The sequence below is a fragment of the Alligator mississippiensis genome, chromosome 1 (assembly GCF_030867095.1).
Source record: "Alligator mississippiensis isolate rAllMis1 chromosome 1, rAllMis1, whole genome shotgun sequence".
Taxonomy (NCBI): domain Eukaryota; kingdom Metazoa; phylum Chordata; order Crocodylia; family Alligatoridae; genus Alligator; species Alligator mississippiensis.
In genome coordinates, this window is record NC_081824.1 from 220111770 (window position 1) to 220130896 (window position 19127).

General features: G+C 45.5%; 2 protein-coding genes across 4 annotated transcripts in view; one reads left to right on the forward strand and one right to left on the reverse strand.

Moving 5' to 3' along the window:
* MACROD2 (mono-ADP ribosylhydrolase 2) overlaps positions 1–19127 on the reverse strand; it is a 1573191-nt gene that overhangs the window by 1131503 nt on the left and 422561 nt on the right. The window lies entirely within an intron of this gene.
* Positions 8255–15937, forward strand: LOC132246804 (uncharacterized). Its single transcript, XM_059720117.1, has 2 exons — positions 8255–8376; positions 14125–15937. Exon 2 carries the CDS (start codon positions 14730–14732, stop codon positions 15876–15878), a length of 1149 nt encoding a protein of 382 aa, XP_059576100.1. The 5' UTR covers positions 8255–8376; positions 14125–14729; the 3' UTR covers positions 15879–15937.

A 19127-nucleotide genomic window follows, 5' to 3' on the forward strand; every position in this document is an offset into this window, starting at 1 on the left:
GTCAGTCTGAACCTTACTGCCGGCTAAAATTTTCTGTCTGGTAAAGGATCCCATTTTGTGTCTGGTAACGTACGTTTTAGGGAGAAACTGTTTGAGGCACCTTCATCCAACAGCACATCGGGCTTGTAGTTAATTAACTAAGGTGGTGTGGGGTAGGAAGTCTGGCTGACTGAATAAATGTGCATGTGTGTGTGTATTTAGAAATATGAGCCACTGACCAGAACTGAGACTACGGTTGGGCTCAGCCGCCCCAATTCTGCCTGACAGGGCAGTTTTGAAAGCAAGGGGGCCCAACTGGAACCTCGTGACCCAGTGGACAGGGCTTATTGAATGAATGTGTGTGTGTATTTAGAAATATGAGCCACTGACCAGGACTGAGACTACGGTTGGGTTCAGCCGCCCCAATTCTGCCTGACAGGGCAGTTTTGAAAGCAAGGGGACCCAACTGGAACCTCGTGACCCAGTGGACAGGGCGTCTGAGTGATTTTGTCTTTTCCAAACCCCTCGTCCCAGTAGCTTCTGCCGAAAGCAGGAGTGAAAGGATCCCTCTAGTGTTTCCCTCCCCATTTCCATTTTATGAGCCGGTGTCGGGTCAGAAGCCTTTTGTCTGGGCAGTGAAAAACTGCGGGGCAAGGCACTGAGCGGCCCAGACATCCTAAATAAGCCTCTCCTACGTCTCCCTGTGTGACTGAAAATGGGAACAAGTCAGTCTAAACAGGTTCCTGTCCCCCCTAAGGGGACTCCGGCGTACTTTATGTACACACACTATTCTCCCGAGACTTGCAAGTACCTGGATAAGTGGAACTGGTATACTAGGGATGATCCTGTGAAACATTTTCCACAGGAAGGAACATTTGATCAGGATAAAATAGTGCACTTGAGAGGGGCATTAGAGTCCCGTGGATCCAAAACACCACAAAACCAGTGGGACGCGTTCTTTTATTGGTATGATGAAATGTCCAAAAGGCGGACAGAATCTCAAACTAGGAGCCTAAAAAACTCTCAAGAAAAATTAAAACAGCAGTTAAAAGCTGTTCGGGAGAAATTGGCTGCTCCCCCAAATTACACGCTGGCCACCACTCCGATGTATCCAGCATTGCCCGGGGCGCCCCCACCACCGGAGCCAGCAGAGGATATCCTTGACCTTTGTTCGAACCCTGCTCTCCTGGGACTCCCATATCAGCAACAACCAGTTCAACATCAAGCTGCAGCCCAGGCTTGTGACCCATTAGCTGAAGCTCCTTCAGTAAATCCATCCACGGAGCTTAATAGTCCGAACTCATCCACCATATCTGCCACTCAATCATCACCAGTGTGGCAATTTACTCCTGGGTCACAACCCACCACAGGTGTATTTAGAAGAATGGGAATAGGCATGGAAAGATCTCCCATCAATCTGAGATCCCGAACTGCACAAGTTTACCCCCTAAGAAAAATGCCAGGCATTGGCACCGATGGACAAAATATAGTAACTGTGCACGCACCCTGGACTCCAGGTGATCTCTACAATTTAACTCAAAAGTTCCCAAAAATCAGGGAAGACCCAGAAAAATTTCAAGAAGAATTGCAGACTGTTATAAATTGTTATAATCCAACATGGGCTGACATTAATCAGCTCATGCGATCCATTTTGCCCAAGGAAACTATGCTACGTCTGTACGCTGCCTGTACTTGGCCAGATCAAAACCCAGGGATTGGCCAAGACTTTATTGACAAGAGAAATGCTTTGGTTCAGGCAGTTCTCACAATTTGCCCAAAAAAGGCAGACTGGATCAAAATAAATACCTGTAAACAAAACAAAAATGAACACCCCAATGACTATTTAGAACGCCTCAAACAGGCATTTGAACGATACTCAGGAATGGATAACCCAGTCGGAAATGCTAAACAAGCAATAGTGGCAGCATTCGTCCAGGGACTTAACCCTAAAATTGCTGAGAAAATTCAAACAGTAATTATTGGCTGGGAAACTAAAGATTTGACCGAAGTCCTTGCTGCGGCTAACCATTTTCATAACAAATTGGAACGGTCTAAAGACAGTGCCGAGTTTAAGTTAATGGCCTTACAGATTTCTCAGTTGCAGGGTCCAGGTAGAGGAAGGGGACGAGGACGGGGAAGGGGAGGCCCGGGTAGATTCAGGGGAAGAGATAGATCCTTGAGCCCACAAAACCCAGGCTATGGGAACCAATGTCATTATTGCAAGCAAGAAGGACATTGGAAATCAGAATGCCCCAACCACCCCGGCCAAGGACCCAGACCCCAGCCCCCACCTCCACTTCCTGTCAATTTTCCCAGTGTTGAATAGGACAGCCTGAGGGACAGTGACATCATTGCTCCTTTGCTTGCTACTGACCAATCTGGTCCGTTTGTTGAATGCCTTATTTCTGGTAAACCTGTCTCCTGTCTTGTCGACACCGGAGCATCCCGCTCCACGCTAAAGGCTGCTGAGTTTCCTTTTCTACCTTATTCTCCTGAAACTGTAAATGCTGTCGGTATAGGCGGACAACCTATCCCACATCCCGTCTCTGAACCTGTCTCCATCTCTATTGGCCCTTTGTCTGAAAATCATGCCTTTCTTCTTAGCCCCTGTGCACCTGTCAACCTTCTTGGTAAGGATTTGCTGTGTAAACTGGGATGCGTGATTTATTGTAGCCCAGATGGTGTTTACCTTGAGGTACCGGAACATAGGGAAACCGAGCTTGTGGCTTTGCTAACCCAGGAGTACTCTGATCCTGACACTTCCTTCTTGCAAGAGGAACTGTTGGCACGAGTACCTCCACAGCTGTGGTCCACCCATGCGAATGAAGTGGGGCACATGCTGAGTGCTGAACCACTGCGTATCATCCTGAACCCTGCCAAGCCACTTCCTCGTGTCCCACAGTACCCCATCTCAAAGGAAGCTGAGGAAGGGATCAAGCCTGTCGTTTCCTCACTCCTTGAGCAAGGGATTATTGTCCCAATACGCTCCCCTTGCAACACACCTATCCTACCTGTCAAAAAACCTGGTAAAGATACGTATCGCTTTATGCAAGATCTTCGAGCTGTAAATGCCGCTGTGTTACCCGCTTTCCCCGTGGTCCCTAACCCTGCCACTATTCTTTCCTGTATCCCTTCAGATGCTACATATTTCACAGTAGTGGATCTTTGTTCTGATTTTTTCTCTATCCCCGTTCATAAGGATAGCCAGTATCTGTTTGCATTTACTTATCAGGGATTTCAATATACCTGGACAAGACTCCCTCAGGGATATACAGAGTCCCCAACCCTGTTTTCCCAGATCCTAAAAAAGATTTGGATCCTATCACGTTCAAAGGGGGGTCCACCCTTGTTCAGTACGTTGATGATCTATTGTTAGCCTCACCCACTTTAGAGGCCTGTGAGCAAGATACTTTGACACTCCTCACAGCTTTAGCTCAGAAAGGCCACAAGGCCTCAAAATCTAAATTGCAGCTCTGCAAGTCTAAGGTACATTATTTAGGGCATGATATCTCAGCAGGAGAATGACACCTTTCCCCTAGTAGAGTTGAAGCTATCCTCAACATTCCCAAAACTATGACTAGAAAACAGATGAGGGGATTCTTAGGTGCAACGGGTTATTGTAGACAGTGGATCCTGGGTTATGCTGCTTTCGCAAAACCCTTGCAAGCATTCACTCATGATACCACCCCGGAACCCCTCCCTTGGACTCCTGAAGCCGAACAAGCATTTGTGGCCCTTAAGCAAGCCCTCACTCTTGCTCCTGCTCTTGGACTTCCTAATTATAAGAAACCCTTTACCTTGTTTTGTCATGAACGGGAAGGAATCGCTTTAGGAGTACTCACTCAGCTGCATGGTGAAAAGCATCGCCCAATTGCATATTACAGCTCTGCCCTTGATCCCGTAGCTGCGGGACTTCCTCCTTGCCTCCATTCAGTTGCAGCTGCTGCCTTGTTGGTTGAAAAGGCAGATTCTCTAGTTTTGGGACGCTCTTTAACCGTTGCAGTTCCACATGCTGTGATGGCCCTTCTGCTCAAGGGCAAAACTCAGCACATTTCCAATTCCCGTCTTACTAAATATGAGCAACTTCTACTGTCAGCTGCAAATGTAACCTTAAATCGCTGTTCAATTCTGAATCCTGCGTCACTTCTGCCTATTGCCTCTGATGGTGAGCCTCATGATTGCCTGTCTATCACAACTCAATTGTTAACCCCTCGAACTGACCTCAAGGACATTCCTATCCCGAACTCTGACCTTGTTTTGTTTGTTGACGGTTCCTGTCTTAGAAATGATGCAGGCAAATTAGTTGCGGGATATGCAGTATGCACTCAGTATGCTGTTTTGGAAGCCTATTCTTTACCCCAAGCTCGTTCTGCTCAAGTTGCTGAACTCATTGCTTTAACACGTGCTTGCATTCTTGCAAAAAATCAAACCACAACCATTTATACTGACTCTAAGTATGCTTTTGGTGTTGTTCATGATTTTGGACAAATCTGGAAACAAAGAGGGTTCCTCACTTCATCAGGGACCCAAATCAGTCATGGTTGTTATGTAAAAGCGCTCTTAGAAGCTGTTCAATTGCCTCTTGCTATTGCTATTGTTAAATGTAAAGCTCATGAGAAACCCTTTGATGATGTCACACGAGGAAATGATCTGGCAGACCGTTCTGCCAGAAATGCGGCCCTTTCTGGCCCACAGGCTCCTAACTCTGTTTTTGTTTGTTTTTCAGCAGACCAGTCTCCTTTGGCTAGCCTTTCAAGTCTGGCCCTTCTTCAAAATCAGGCCCCAAAAAAGGAAATAAATGACTGGCTGCGTGCAGGATGTTCACTGCACCCCGACTCTCTCTGGCGCTCCCCGGACGGCCACCTGGTGGCGCCTAGAGAGCTTTTGCCACATCTTGCTCGTTTAACCCACTCTGTGGCCCATACGAGCAAAGGAGGAATGATTGCTACAGTACAAAGAAATTGGTTTGCCCCAAATTTTCCTTCCATGGCGCAACAGTACTGTAGCTCCTGTCCCATCTGCTTAGCTCACAACATTGGGCAACGGGTAAAAACGACACCCGCAGCCCATCCCCCTCCATGGGGACCGTTTGTAAATCTGCAAATTGATTTTGTGCAGCTACCTAAGTGCTGTTCTTATGAATACATTCTTGTTATTATTGATGTGTTCTCTGGATGGGTGGAAGCCTACCCATGCGTACGTGCTGATTCCATCACTGTAGCAAAGAAATTGCTCAAAGAATTCATCCCTAGATTTGGATTGCCCCTCACAATAGATAGTGACCGTGGCACCCATTTCACAGGACAGATAGTAAAAAACATCTGCCAAGCACTCAACATACAGCAACACCTACACTGTAGTTATCATCCACAGTCAAGTGATGCTGTAGAACGTAAAAACTCTGATTTAAAAACGCGCATTTCGAAGATTTGTGCTGAAACAGGCCTCAAATGGCCTGATGCACTGCCCATTGCTCTTATGCACATTAGAAACACTGTTAACAGAAAACATGGCCTAACCCCTTATAAAATACTCATGGCACGACCCATGAGGATGCCAGCTACACCACCTGTTGCCCCTCACCAAACAGACCTACAATTAACTAATGAAACTGTACTAAATTATTGCAAGGCATTAATGAAGTATGCCAAGTCTGTTCATTCACAGGTCCAAGAAGCCTTACCTCAACCACCGGATGTTCCCTGTCACAACCTCGAACCAGGGGATTGGATCTACGTAAAGATCTATCAACGGAAAAACGCACTTCAACCCAGATGGAAAGGACCTTTCCAGGTACTTCTAACCACTAATTCTGCTGTTCGTTGCCAAGGTCACCAAATGTGGACTCACGCCTCGCACTGCAAGAAGGTATCACCTCCATTGGACCCCGAAGCAGCTGTATTCCAACCAAGGTTGGGATCTTTCCCTGAGGCCAAGGACAAAGACCCTCAGGACCTCACTCAGGCAAGTGAGGAGCATCAGGGTGCAAGTGCTAGTAACCTCTCCCCTGAACCCAACACCTCAGCCCAGCCGGATTCATCAGTTGAAGAACGAAGATATCTTCGGCCTCGAAGAAAGTGAATGCTCCCATTCGGAAGATCACCACCTCGATCAAGACCAAGAGCCGACATTATCAGTCCTTTAGGTAACTTAAGCCCAGAGGACGAAGAAAGACTTTGGCTGCCATCCTGGGTTTGGCTGGTAGTGTTCTTTTTCTTACTGGTGCTGGTTATGTTTGTTATTAAGATTCTTTATCCCTCCTGTATCTAAAAATGGCACTGATGTCCTTATATATCACACTTGGGTATCTCAGTATCACCCAAGGGGGGTGGGAGAAAAATTTGTATTTGCAGATCTCCCATGCGGTAGCTCAAGCTGGAAATAAAAGTGACTGCTGGATATGCTCTCACAGCCCAGCACACCTACACCAAGGAATCCCAATGATCGGAGTACCAATATCCCTCCAGCAATGGGGAAAAATAAACGGCGGCTTCGTTAGACACTACTCGTTAGCTGCCCATCGGTCCGCTCCTAAAGAATGGAGGGCCACCCCTGCTAACTGGATAATCTCCCCAAGAGTAGAGGCGCCTTTCTGTTACAGATCCAACAACACAGGAGCTTATAATAAAGCCACACCTGTAGGACACTACCCTCATTGCCTAACTACTCTAGATTATAGCCCTAGTAGCACCAGTGGAATCCTGTTGGGTAACGTACCCTCTCTCAATTATACAGGATTCATGGTCTACAACTTTTCTAAGGAACCTCATGTTGCTCTCATTGCAAACAGATCGGAATTTTACATTCACTCCAATTTTACTTCTTATAATATATCTCGGTACAGCAGGATAGCAGCTGAACGTGGACCGTCCTATACGATGCATATCAATCAAAAGTGCCGGATAGGGCACAACAACTGTCGAGATTTGAGTACCCTTTCTGCCCCAGGCCTTTACTGGCTCTGCGGAAACAGGGCTCATAAAATCTTGCCCTGGAATTGGGTGGGGGCATGCACTCTTGGACGTGTTATCCCTGGTTTCGAAATGCATAGTGCAATATATCTGGAACAAGTAAAAAATTTCAACCATCACATGAAAAGGGCAGTTAACCCCTTAGCTACCAGAAACACAGGGTTCCATCGATTTGTGAGAACCTTCATACCGTGGCTTGGAGTAAGAGAATTGGAACTAGCCATAATTAACATTTCAGCCACAATGGAAGCTATGGGAAATGCCACTGCGGATGCAATTCAGGCTCTGCAAAAAGAGATCTCCCAGATCTCACAAGTAACTATACAACACCGCATAGCCCTAGATTACCTATTGGTATCCCAGGGAGGAGTACGTGCCTTAGTAAACTCCACCTGTTGTGTCTATATCAATCAGGACATGCGAATCGAAACTGACATTCGCAAAATCTGAAATCAGTTAAGGGTCCTACATCAAGTGGCCTCAGAAAATACTGACTGGGGTCTAGAAGAAATGTGATCTTGACTAACTTCCTGGCTCCCAGATTTCGGGGCCCTTGGCAAGAAAATCCTATATGGAATATTGTTTGTCTTGATAGTTCTGATAATGTTCTATGTCTTAATGCAACTGATCCTCTGCTGCGTGAAAGCCAGCAGGGGAAGCTTTAGCAAGGCAAGAAAACCCACAGCAGAGTCTAGAATAATGGTGTTACAAAAGTGTGAGCAGATTGAAAGAAAACATGAAAGGCTGCATGATGAAATAGAGGGGCTCATGAGAATGGAAATTTAAGGCTAAAGTGAGACTAAATAGTCTCAAAGGGGGGGGCTGTGGAATCAGAAAAAATATATGCCTTAAACTTTGATTATTTTAGTTATAAAGGTGACATAACCGCTTTGTGTAGAATTGCTGGCTCGGTACAGTAGAACAGATAAGGGCAAGTGTTTGTTCTTTGTAACTCTTCTGCAAATGCTTCGCTCACCGCGGCCTTGAAGGTAGAAAAAAAAAAGTATGTACAAAGTAGATTTCCAGGTGCAAGAAGGAGGTTTGTGAACTAACCCCACCTCCCCCATAATTCCCATCCTGATAACAGCAAAGAAATAATGAAGAAATATTATAGCCGCTTTTCATGCTAATTTCACTATATGATCACGTGAGTTGTAAGCGACTGTTAAAAAGTATATAAGCCTCCTGATTTTGCTCTTGGGGGGGGACCCCTTCCAAGTGCTTGGGAAATCCATGTCACTTTGGAACTCCCCCTACAGCTGTAGTTTCTTTTGAATAAAAGCTTCTTGCTGACCTGACCCAAAAGTACTCTGTGTGTGTTTCCACGACAATTCCTGGTGCCGTGACTCGGATCCAGAACACAGGCTGAGGAAGGAGGACCGCAGGCTACCCCCCCCCCCGAACCCTGAGGCGCCAAACTTGAGAGGTAAGAGACCTAATTCAAAATCTCTATTGGGGTTTCGGAGGAGGACTGCCTGTAGGCTCCCAACTTGGCCGTGGTAACTGGATCTGAACCTTGTTAAAACAGGTCAGTCTGAACCTTACTGCCGGCTAAAATTTTCTGTCTGGTAAAGGATCCCATTTTGTGTCTGGTAACGTACGTTTTAGGGAGAAACTGTTTGAGGCACCTTCATCCAACAGCACATCGGGCTTGTAGTTAATTAACTAAGGTGGTGTGGGGTAGGAAGTCTGGCTGACTGAATAAATGTGCATGTGTGTGTGTATTTAGAAATATGAGCCACTGACCAGAACTGAGACTACGGTTGGGCTCAGCCGCCCCAATTCTGCCTGACAGGGCAGTTTTGAAAGCAAGGGGGCCCAACTGGAACCTCGTGACCCAGTGGACAGGGCTTATTGAATGAATGTGTGTGTGTATTTAGAAATATGAGCCACTGACCAGGACTGAGACTACGGTTGGGTTCAGCCGCCCCAATTCTGCCTGACAGGGCAGTTTTGAAAGCAAGGGGACCCAACTGGAACCTCGTGACCCAGTGGACAGGGCGTCTGAGTGATTTTGTCTTTTCCAAACCCCTCGTCCCAGTAGCTTCTGCCGAAAGCAGGAGTGAAAGGATCCCTCTAGTGTTTCCCTCCCCATTTCCATTTTATGAGCCGGTGTCGGGTCAGAAGCCTTTTGTCTGGGCAGTGAAAAACTGCGGGGCAAGGCACTGAGCGGCCCAGACATCCTAAATAAGCCTCTCCTACGTCTCCCTGTGCGACTGAAAATGGGAACAAGTCAGTCTAAACAGGTTCCTGTCCCCCCTAAGGGGACTCCGGCGTACTTTATGTACACACACTATTCTCCCGAGACTTGCAAGTACCTGGATAAGTGGAACTGGTATACTAGGGATGATCCTGTGAAACATTTTCCACAGGAAGGAACATTTGATCAGGATAAAATAGTGCACTTGAGAGGGGCATTAGAGTCCCGTGGATCCAAAACACCACAAAACCAGTGGGACGCGTTCTTTTATTGGTATGATGAAATGTCCAAAAGGCGGACAGAATCTCAAACTAGGAGCCTAAAAAACTCTCAAGAAAAATTAAAACAGCAGTTAAAAGCTGTTCGGGAGAAATTGGCTGCTCCCCCAAATTACACGCTGGCCACCACTCCGATGTATCCAGCATTGCCCGGGGCGCCCCCACCACCGGAGCCAGCAGAGGATATCCTTGACCTTTGTTCGAACCCTGCTCTCCTGGGACTCCCATATCAGCAACAACCAGTTCAACATCAAGCTGCAGCCCAGGCTTGTGACCCATTAGCTGAAGCTCCTTCAGTAAATCCATCCACGGAGCTTAATAGTCCGAACTCATCCACCATATCTGCCACTCAATCATCACCAGTGTGGCAATTTACTCCTGGGTCACAACCCACCACAGGTGTATTTAGAAGAATGGGAATAGGCATGGAAAGATCTCCCATCAATCTGAGATCCCGAACTGCACAAGTTTACCCCCTAAGAAAAATGCCAGGCATTGGCACCGATGGACAAAATATAGTAACTGTGCACGCACCCTGGACTCCAGGTGATCTCTACAATTTAACTCAAAAGTTCCCAAAAATCAGGGAAGACCCAGAAAAATTTCAAGAAGAATTGCAGACTGTTATAAATTGTTATAATCCAACATGGGCTGACATTAATCAGCTCATGCGATCCATTTTGCCCAAGGAAACTATGCTACGTCTGTACGCTGCCTGTACTTGGCCAGATCAAAACCCAGGGATTGGCCAAGACTTTATTGACAAGAGAAATGCTTTGGTTCAGGCAGTTCTCACAATTTGCCCAAAAAAGGCAGACTGGATCAAAATAAATACCTGTAAACAAAACAAAAATGAACACCCCAATGACTATTTAGAACGCCTCAAACAGGCATTTGAACGATACTCAGGAATGGATAACCCAGTCGGAAATGCTAAACAAGCAATAGTGGCAGCATTCGTCCAGGGACTTAACCCTAAAATTGCTGAGAAAATTCAAACAGTAATTATTGGCTGGGAAACTAAAGATTTGACCGAAGTCCTTGCTGCGGCTAACCATTTTCATAACAAATTGGAACGGTCTAAAGACAGTGCCGAGTTTAAGTTAATGGCCTTACAGATTTCTCAGTTGCAGGGTCCAGGTAGAGGAAGGGGACGAGGACGGGGAAGGGGAGGCCCGGGTAGATTCAGGGGAAGAGATAGATCCTTGAGCCCACAAAACCCAGGCTATGGGAACCAATGTCATTATTGCAAGCAAGAAGGACATTGGAAATCAGAATGCCCCAACCACCCCGGCCAAGGACCCAGACCCCAGCCCCCACCTCCACTTCCTGTCAATTTTCCCAGTGTTGAATAGGACAGCCTGAGGGACAGTGACATCATTGCTCCTTTGCTTGCTACTGACCAATCTGGTCCGTTTGTTGAATGCCTTATTTCTGGTAAACCTGTCTCCTGTCTTGTCGACACCGGAGCATCCCGCTCCACGCTAAAGGCTGCTGAGTTTCCTTTTCTACCTTATTCTCCTGAAACTGTAAATGCTGTCGGTATAGGCGGACAACCTATCCCACATCCCGTCTCTGAACCTGTCTCCATCTCTATTGGCCCTTTGTCTGAAAATCATGCCTTTCTTCTTAGCCCCTGTGCACCTGTCAACCTTCTTGGTAAGGATTTGCTGTGTAAACTGGGATGCGTGATTTATTGTAGCCCAGATGGTGTTTACCTTGAGGTACCGGAACATAGGGAAACCGAGCTTGTGGCTTTGCTAACCCAGGAGTACTCTGATCCTGACACTTCCTTCTTGCAAGAGGAACTGTTGGCACGAGTACCTCCACAGCTGTGGTCCACCCATGCGAATGAAGTGGGGCACATGCTGAGTGCTGAACCACTGCGTATCATCCTGAACCCTGCCAAGCCACTTCCTCGTGTCCCACAGTACCCCATCTCAAAGGAAGCTGAGGAAGGGATCAAGCCTGTCGTTTCCTCACTCCTTGAGCAAGGGATTATTGTCCCAATACGCTCCCCTTGCAACACACCTATCCTACCTGTCAAAAAACCTGGTAAAGATACGTATCGCTTTATGCAAGATCTTCGAGCTGTAAATGCCGCTGTGTTACCCGCTTTCCCCGTGGTCCCTAACCCTGCCACTATTCTTTCCTGTATCCCTTCAGATGCTACATATTTCACAGTAGTGGATCTTTGTTCTGATTTTTTCTCTATCCCCGTTCATAAGGATAGCCAGTATCTGTTTGCATTTACTTATCAGGGATTTCAATATACCTGGACAAGACTCCCTCAGGGATATACAGAGTCCCCAACCCTGTTTTCCCAGATCCTAAAAAAGATTTGGATCCTATCACGTTCAAAGGGGGGTCCACCCTTGTTCAGTACGTTGATGATCTATTGTTAGCCTCACCCACTTTAGAGGCCTGTGAGCAAGATACTTTGACACTCCTCACAGCTTTAGCTCAGAAAGGCCACAAGGCCTCAAAATCTAAATTGCAGCTCTGCAAGTCTAAGGTACATTATTTAGGGCATGATATCTCAGCAGGAGAATGACACCTTTCCCCTAGTAGAGTTGAAGCTATCCTCAACATTCCCAAAACTATGACTAGAAAACAGATGAGGGGATTCTTAGGTGCAACGGGTTATTGTAGACAGTGGATCCTGGGTTATGCTGCTTTCGCAAAACCCTTGCAAGCATTCACTCATGATACCACCCCGGAACCCCTCCCTTGGACTCCTGAAGCCGAACAAGCATTTGTGGCCCTTAAGCAAGCCCTCACTCTTGCTCCTGCTCTTGGACTTCCTAATTATAAGAAACCCTTTACCTTGTTTTGTCATGAACGGGAAGGAATCGCTTTAGGAGTACTCACTCAGCTGCATGGTGAAAAGCATCGCCCAATTGCATATTACAGCTCTGCCCTTGATCCCGTAGCTGCGGGACTTCCTCCTTGCCTCCATTCAGTTGCAGCTGCTGCCTTGTTGGTTGAAAAGGCAGATTCTCTAGTTTTGGGACGCTCTTTAACCGTTGCAGTTCCACATGCTGTGATGGCCCTTCTGCTCAAGGGCAAAACTCAGCACATTTCCAATTCCCGTCTTACTAAATATGAGCAACTTCTACTGTCAGCTGCAAATGTAACCTTAAATCGCTGTTCAATTCTGAATCCTGCGTCACTTCTGCCTATTGCCTCTGATGGTGAGCCTCATGATTGCCTGTCTATCACAACTCAATTGTTAACCCCTCGAACTGACCTCAAGGACATTCCTATCCCGAACTCTGACCTTGTTTTGTTTGTTGACGGTTCCTGTCTTAGAAATGATGCAGGCAAATTAGTTGCGGGATATGCAGTATGCACTCAGTATGCTGTTTTGGAAGCCTATTCTTTACCCCAAGCTCGTTCTGCTCAAGTTGCTGAACTCATTGCTTTAACACGTGCTTGCATTCTTGCAAAAAATCAAACCACAACCATTTATACTGACTCTAAGTATGCTTTTGGTGTTGTTCATGATTTTGGACAAATCTGGAAACAAAGAGGGTTCCTCACTTCATCAGGGACCCAAATCAGTCATGGTTGTTATGTAAAAGCGCTCTTAGAAGCTGTTCAATTGCCTCTTGCTATTGCTATTGTTAAATGTAAAGCTCATGAGAAACCCTTTGATGATGTCACACGAGGAAATGATCTGGCAGACCGTTCTGCCAGAAATGCGGCCCTTTCTGGCCCACAGGCTCCTAACTCTGTTTTTGTTTGTTTTTCAGCAGACCAGTCTCCTTTGGCTAGCCTTTCAAGTCTGGCCCTTCTTCAAAATCAGGCCCCAAAAAAGGAAATAAATGACTGGCTGCGTGCAGGATGTTCACTGCACCCCGACTCTCTCTGGCGCTCCCCGGACGGCCACCTGGTGGCGCCTAGAGAGCTTTTGCCACATCTTGCTCGTTTAACCCACTCTGTGGCCCATACGAGCAAAGGAGGAATGATTGCTACAGTACAAAGAAATTGGTTTGCCCCAAATTTTCCTTCCATGGCGCAACAGTACTGTAGCTCCTGTCCCATCTGCTTAGCTCACAACATTGGGCAACGGGTAAAAACGACACCCGCAGCCCATCCCCCTCCATGGGGACCGTTTGTAAATCTGCAAATTGATTTTGTGCAGCTACCTAAGTGCTGTTCTTATGAATACATTCTTGTTATTATTGATGTGTTCTCTGGATGGGTGGAAGCCTACCCATGCGTACGTGCTGATTCCATCACTGTAGCAAAGAAATTGCTCAAAGAATTCATCCCTAGATTTGGATTGCCCCTCACAATAGATAGTGACCGTGGCACCCATTTCACAGGACAGATAGTAAAAAACATCTGCCAAGCACTCAACATACAGCAACACCTACACTGTAGTTATCATCCACAGTCAAGTGATGCTGTAGAACGTAAAAACTCTGATTTAAAAACGCGCATTTCGAAGATTTGTGCTGAAACAGGCCTCAAATGGCCTGATGCACTGCCCATTGCTCTTATGCACATTAGAAACACTGTTAACAGAAAACATGGCCTAACCCCTTATAAAATACTCATGGCACGACCCATGAGGATGCCAGCTACACCACCTGTTGCCCCTCACCAAACAGACCTACAATTAACTAATGAAACTGTACTAAATTATTGCAAGGCATTAATGAAGTATGCCAAGTCTGTTCATTCACAGGTCCAAGAAGCCTTACCTCAACCACCGGATGTTCCCTGTCACAACCTCGAACCAGGGGATTGGATCTACGTAAAGATCTATCAACGGAAAAACGCACTTCAACCCAGATGGAAAGGACCTTTCCAGGTACTTCTAACCACTAATTCTGCTGTTCGTTGCCAAGGTCACCAAATGTGGACTCACGCCTCGCACTGCAAGAAGGTATCACCTCCATTGGACCCCGAAGCAGCTGTATTCCAACCAAGGTTGGGATCTTTCCCTGAGGCCAAGGACAAAGACCCTCAGGACCTCACTCAGGCAAGTGAGGAGCATCAGGGTGCAAGTGCTAGTAACCTCTCCCCTGAACCCAACACCTCAGCCCAGCCGGATTCATCAGTTGAAGAACGAAGATATCTTCGGCCTCGAAGAAAGTGAATGCTCCCATTCGGAAGATCACCACCTCGATCAAGACCAAGAGCCGACATTATCAGTCCTTTAGGTAACTTAAGCCCAGAGGACGAAGAAAGACTTTGGCTGCCATCCTGGGTTTGGCTGGTAGTGTTCTTTTTCTTACTGGTGCTGGTTATGTTTGTTATTAAGATTCTTTATCCCTCCTGTATCTAAAAATGGCACTGATGTCCTTATATATCACACTTGGGTATCTCAGTATCACCCAAGGGGGGTGGGAGAAAAATTTGTATTTGCAGATCTCCCATGCGGTAGCTCAAGCTGGAAATAAAAGTGACTGCTGGATATGCTCTCACAGCCCAGCACACCTACACCAAGGAATCCCAATGATCGGAGTACCAATATCCCTCCAGCAATGGGGAAAAATAAACGGCGGCTTCGTTAGACACTACTCGTTAGCTGCCCATCGGTCCGCTCCTAAAGAATGGAGGGCCACCCCTGCTAACTGGATAATCTCCCCAAGAGTAGAGGCGCCTTTCTGTTACAGATCCAACAACACAGGAGCTTATAATAAAGCCACACCTGTAGGACACTACCCTCATTGCCTAACTACTCTAGATTATAGCCCTAGTAGCACCAGTGGAATCCTGTTGGGTAACGTACCCTCTCTCAATTATACAGGATTCATGGTCTACAACTTTTCTAAGGAACCTCATGTTGCTCTCATTGCAAACAGATCGGAATTTTACATTCACTCCAATTTTACTTCTTATAATATATCTCGGTACAGCAGGATAGCAGCTGAACGTGGACCGTCCTATACGATGCATATCAATCAAAAGTGCCGGATAGGGCACAACAACTGTCGAGATTTGAGTACCCTTTCTGCCCCAGGCCTTTACTGGCTCTGCGGAAACAGGGCTCATAAAATCTTGCCCTGGAATTGGGTGGGGGCATGCACTCTTGGACGTGTTATCCCTGGTTTCGAAATGCATAGTGCAATATATCTGGAACAAGTAAAAAATTTCAACCATCACATGAAAAGGGCAGTTAACCCCTTAGCTACCAGAAACACAGGGTTCCATCGATTTGTGAGAACCTTCATACCGTGGCTTGGAGTAAGAGAATTGGAACTAGCCATAATTAACATTTCAGCCACAATGGAAGCTATGGGAAATGCCACTGCGGATGCAATTCAGGCTCTGCAAAAAGAGATCTCCCAGATCTCACAAGTAACTATACAACACCGCATAGCCCTAGATTACCTATTGGTATCCCAGGGAGGAGTACGTGCCTTAGTAAACTCCACCTGTTGTGTCTATATCAATCAGGACATGCGAATCGAAACTGACATTCGCAAAATCTGAAATCAGTTAAGGGTCCTACATCAAGTGGCCTCAGAAAATACTGACTGGGGTCTAGAAGAAATGTGATCTTGACTAACTTCCTGGCTCCCAGATTTCGGGGCCCTTGGCAAGAAAATCCTATATGGAATATTGTTTGTCTTGATAGTTCTGATAATGTTCTATGTCTTAATGCAACTGATCCTCTGCTGCGTGAAAGCCAGCAGGGGAAGCTTTAGCAAGGCAAGAAAACCCACAGCAGAGTCTAGAATAATGGTGTTACAAAAGTGTGAGCAGATTGAAAGAAAACATGAAAGGCTGCATGATGAAATAGAGGGGCTCATGAGAATGGAAATTTAAGGCTAAAGTGAGACTAAATAGTCTCAAAGGGGGGGGCTGTGGAATCAGAAAAAATATATGCCTTAAACTTTGATTATTTTAGTTATAAAGGTGACATAACCGCTTTGTGTAGAATTGCTGGCTCGGTACAGTAGAACAGATAAGGGCAAGTGTTTGTTCTTTGTAACTCTTCTGCAAATGCTTCGCTCACCGCGGCCTTGAAGGTAGAAAAAAAAAAGTATGTACAAAGTAGATTTCCAGGTGCAAGAAGGAGGTTTGTGAACTAACCCCACCTCCCCCATAATTCCCATCCTGATAACAGCAAAGAAATAATGAAGAAATATTATAGCCGCTTTTCATGCTAATTTCACTATATGATCACGTGAGTTGTAAGCGACTGTTAAAAAGTATATAAGCCTCCTGATTTTGCTCTTGGGGGGGGGACCCCTTCCAAGTGCTTGGGAAATCCATGTCACTTTGGAACTCCCCCTACAGCTGTAGTTTCTTTTGAATAAAAGCTTCTGCTGACCTGACCCAAAAGTACTCTGTGTGTGTTTCCACGACAACATTTTCAATATGTTATTGATTTGTAAATCTCTCCTCACTTCCATCAAAAGTTGTACAATGATCATGAATATGATGCAAACGTAGGCTCCAATCCTACAAAGAATTACATGCCTGCTTAAACTTATTCTTGTGAGCAGACTCACTGGCTTCAAGTGGACTAGGCACAAAACTAACTTTATCCACATGAGTTAAGTTAAATGTACACAGTCATTTAACTCAGTCATGCATAGTAGCAGCACCAATAGAAACAGGAAGGAAAAAAAAAGCAGAGATGCTGAAAAACTGGAGTTAACACAACTTCCATAATTTATCTGCAATAGTTTCAGTTTCTTATTAGGTATTTTTTTCTTCCTTGATTTACCTACAGCACAGATTCCAATGCATAATTTAACCTATTTAATTGATACCAATATCTAACTACATTGTAGAGAGAAACAAAACTTACTTTAACAGACTACTGCTGAGAATTAAATACTTGATAAATGAAGACTGTGTTAATTTGTGCTTAACTTGTTTCCCCGTTGGTGATTAAACATCTGGTTAGATAATTTACACCTAAAAGCTCTATAAACAAGATGCAATGCTTAATATGTGCTTTTGAATGGCGTTTCATAGATATGAAAACAAAAAAGCCTACACACTGCTACCAAGAGACCATGGTGGCAATTCTTTCTGTGGATAATGATCTCGCTCCTGTCGTTTAAAGAAATAACTGGTGTAGAGTATGTTTCAAATCCTAGGTATGTGCCCAAATATTCCACCTCACACTGTCAAACCACATTTTTTAAAGTGACTAATTTAGGAATAAAGAAAATCTTTGGGCAGTCATGCATACCATACATCATAAATTATAAACCTTTGAAACAGTAATGGAGACAGCTTGAAAACCTGAAAGGAGTAGGTCTTTCAACATAATGGGAGAGCAAAGCTGTTTAAGGCCAAGTAGAAGCTAGTACGTGCCAATGAGTAAATCTGCTTCTTTATAATAAGTGGAAATGTCAAAACTCATATCTCCTTTTGCTATCCTGCTTCCAGCTCAATGGCAACAATTGTCAGTGACGTTAATGAAACTTTGGGGGAAAGGTATCTACAAAAAGTATTTATATGGTTCAGGCTTAATCATCTGTCTTTTACAGCCCTTAGCAGGGCATACTACTGAAATGATTATCTGGATGGCTCTCTAAAAAATGTAACAAAATGCATCACATACATAATGCACTGGGTAAAATAACTGGCAAAACTCCAATTAATTACAGTGGGACAAATTTTCACCATTCATATATAATCAAACTGTCACCTTCAAAAGTGTACAGTGAGAAAGGATTCAGCTGCTGCAAAGATCAGTGAAACTGTAAAAAAAAATCACCAAGAGCTCATTATTGTATGGAGTTGGGGGGGGGGGGAGCAGGAGGGGCCTGTCTGTCTCCTCTCTAAGATCCACATTATTTTAGAAATACAGCCAAGCAAACTATGAACTTTTACAATTCAATTGGGAGCTTTTTTATTATTTATTTATTGGAAGAATACATGCTACAAATTAAAATGAGCTTACAGGTAAGGTAGATCAGGGCTGTCCAACTGTTGGCAAATGGGCTGTATGCATCCCACAGGTAGTTAGACTAGACTCCAGGCCAGGCTGCCACTTACCCCATTGCCCTGGCTGCTGAAGCCTCCAGGCTCCCCCTCCTTCTCTCAGCTTTTGCTTCCTGCTCCCACCCTAGGAGATAGGGCAGTGCAGCCCATGGGGCTAGGGGAGCCTGCTTCACAGCACAGTAAGGGAACGGAGGGATGGGCTGCCCATGTGCATAGTGCAGCAGTTTGTGTGTCTACCTGCAGATGCAGTGCAGTTGGCAGTGGGGGGCATGGCTCAGAAATCATACTAGTGCAGCCCAGGGTACAGTTGCTTAGGTGGTAGACAGCCCTGGGGTAGATTGTTTAGGATTTCATTAATTCAAAACAGCTTGGATCAGAATGGCATCTGATTCTAAGGCAGATTTTGCTTTATTTAGAACCGTTTAAGCTTGGGCCTTTGGAGCAGTGGCATAATGGTAAATGGCTGCTCTCAAGTGCTCTCAAGTGAAATGTCTCAGAGAATTATGGAATCTAGAGGCTACTTGTTTTCCAGTACAGTTAAGTGCCCTAGTAGTGATCTATACACAATCACTAGCATTACATTGATTACTGGCACATCTAAACACAGTAGCCACCACTGTGCCTGCTATTCAGTGCAGACCTACCTGAACAAGTTGTACATCAGCGAATGTGGGTAGCAATTTAGCCTCAGCAGTTTAGAACACACTACAGAATAACCACCCCCATTTTGACTTGGCCTCAGGGGCAGGTCTTATAATCCACATCGAGTTCCAT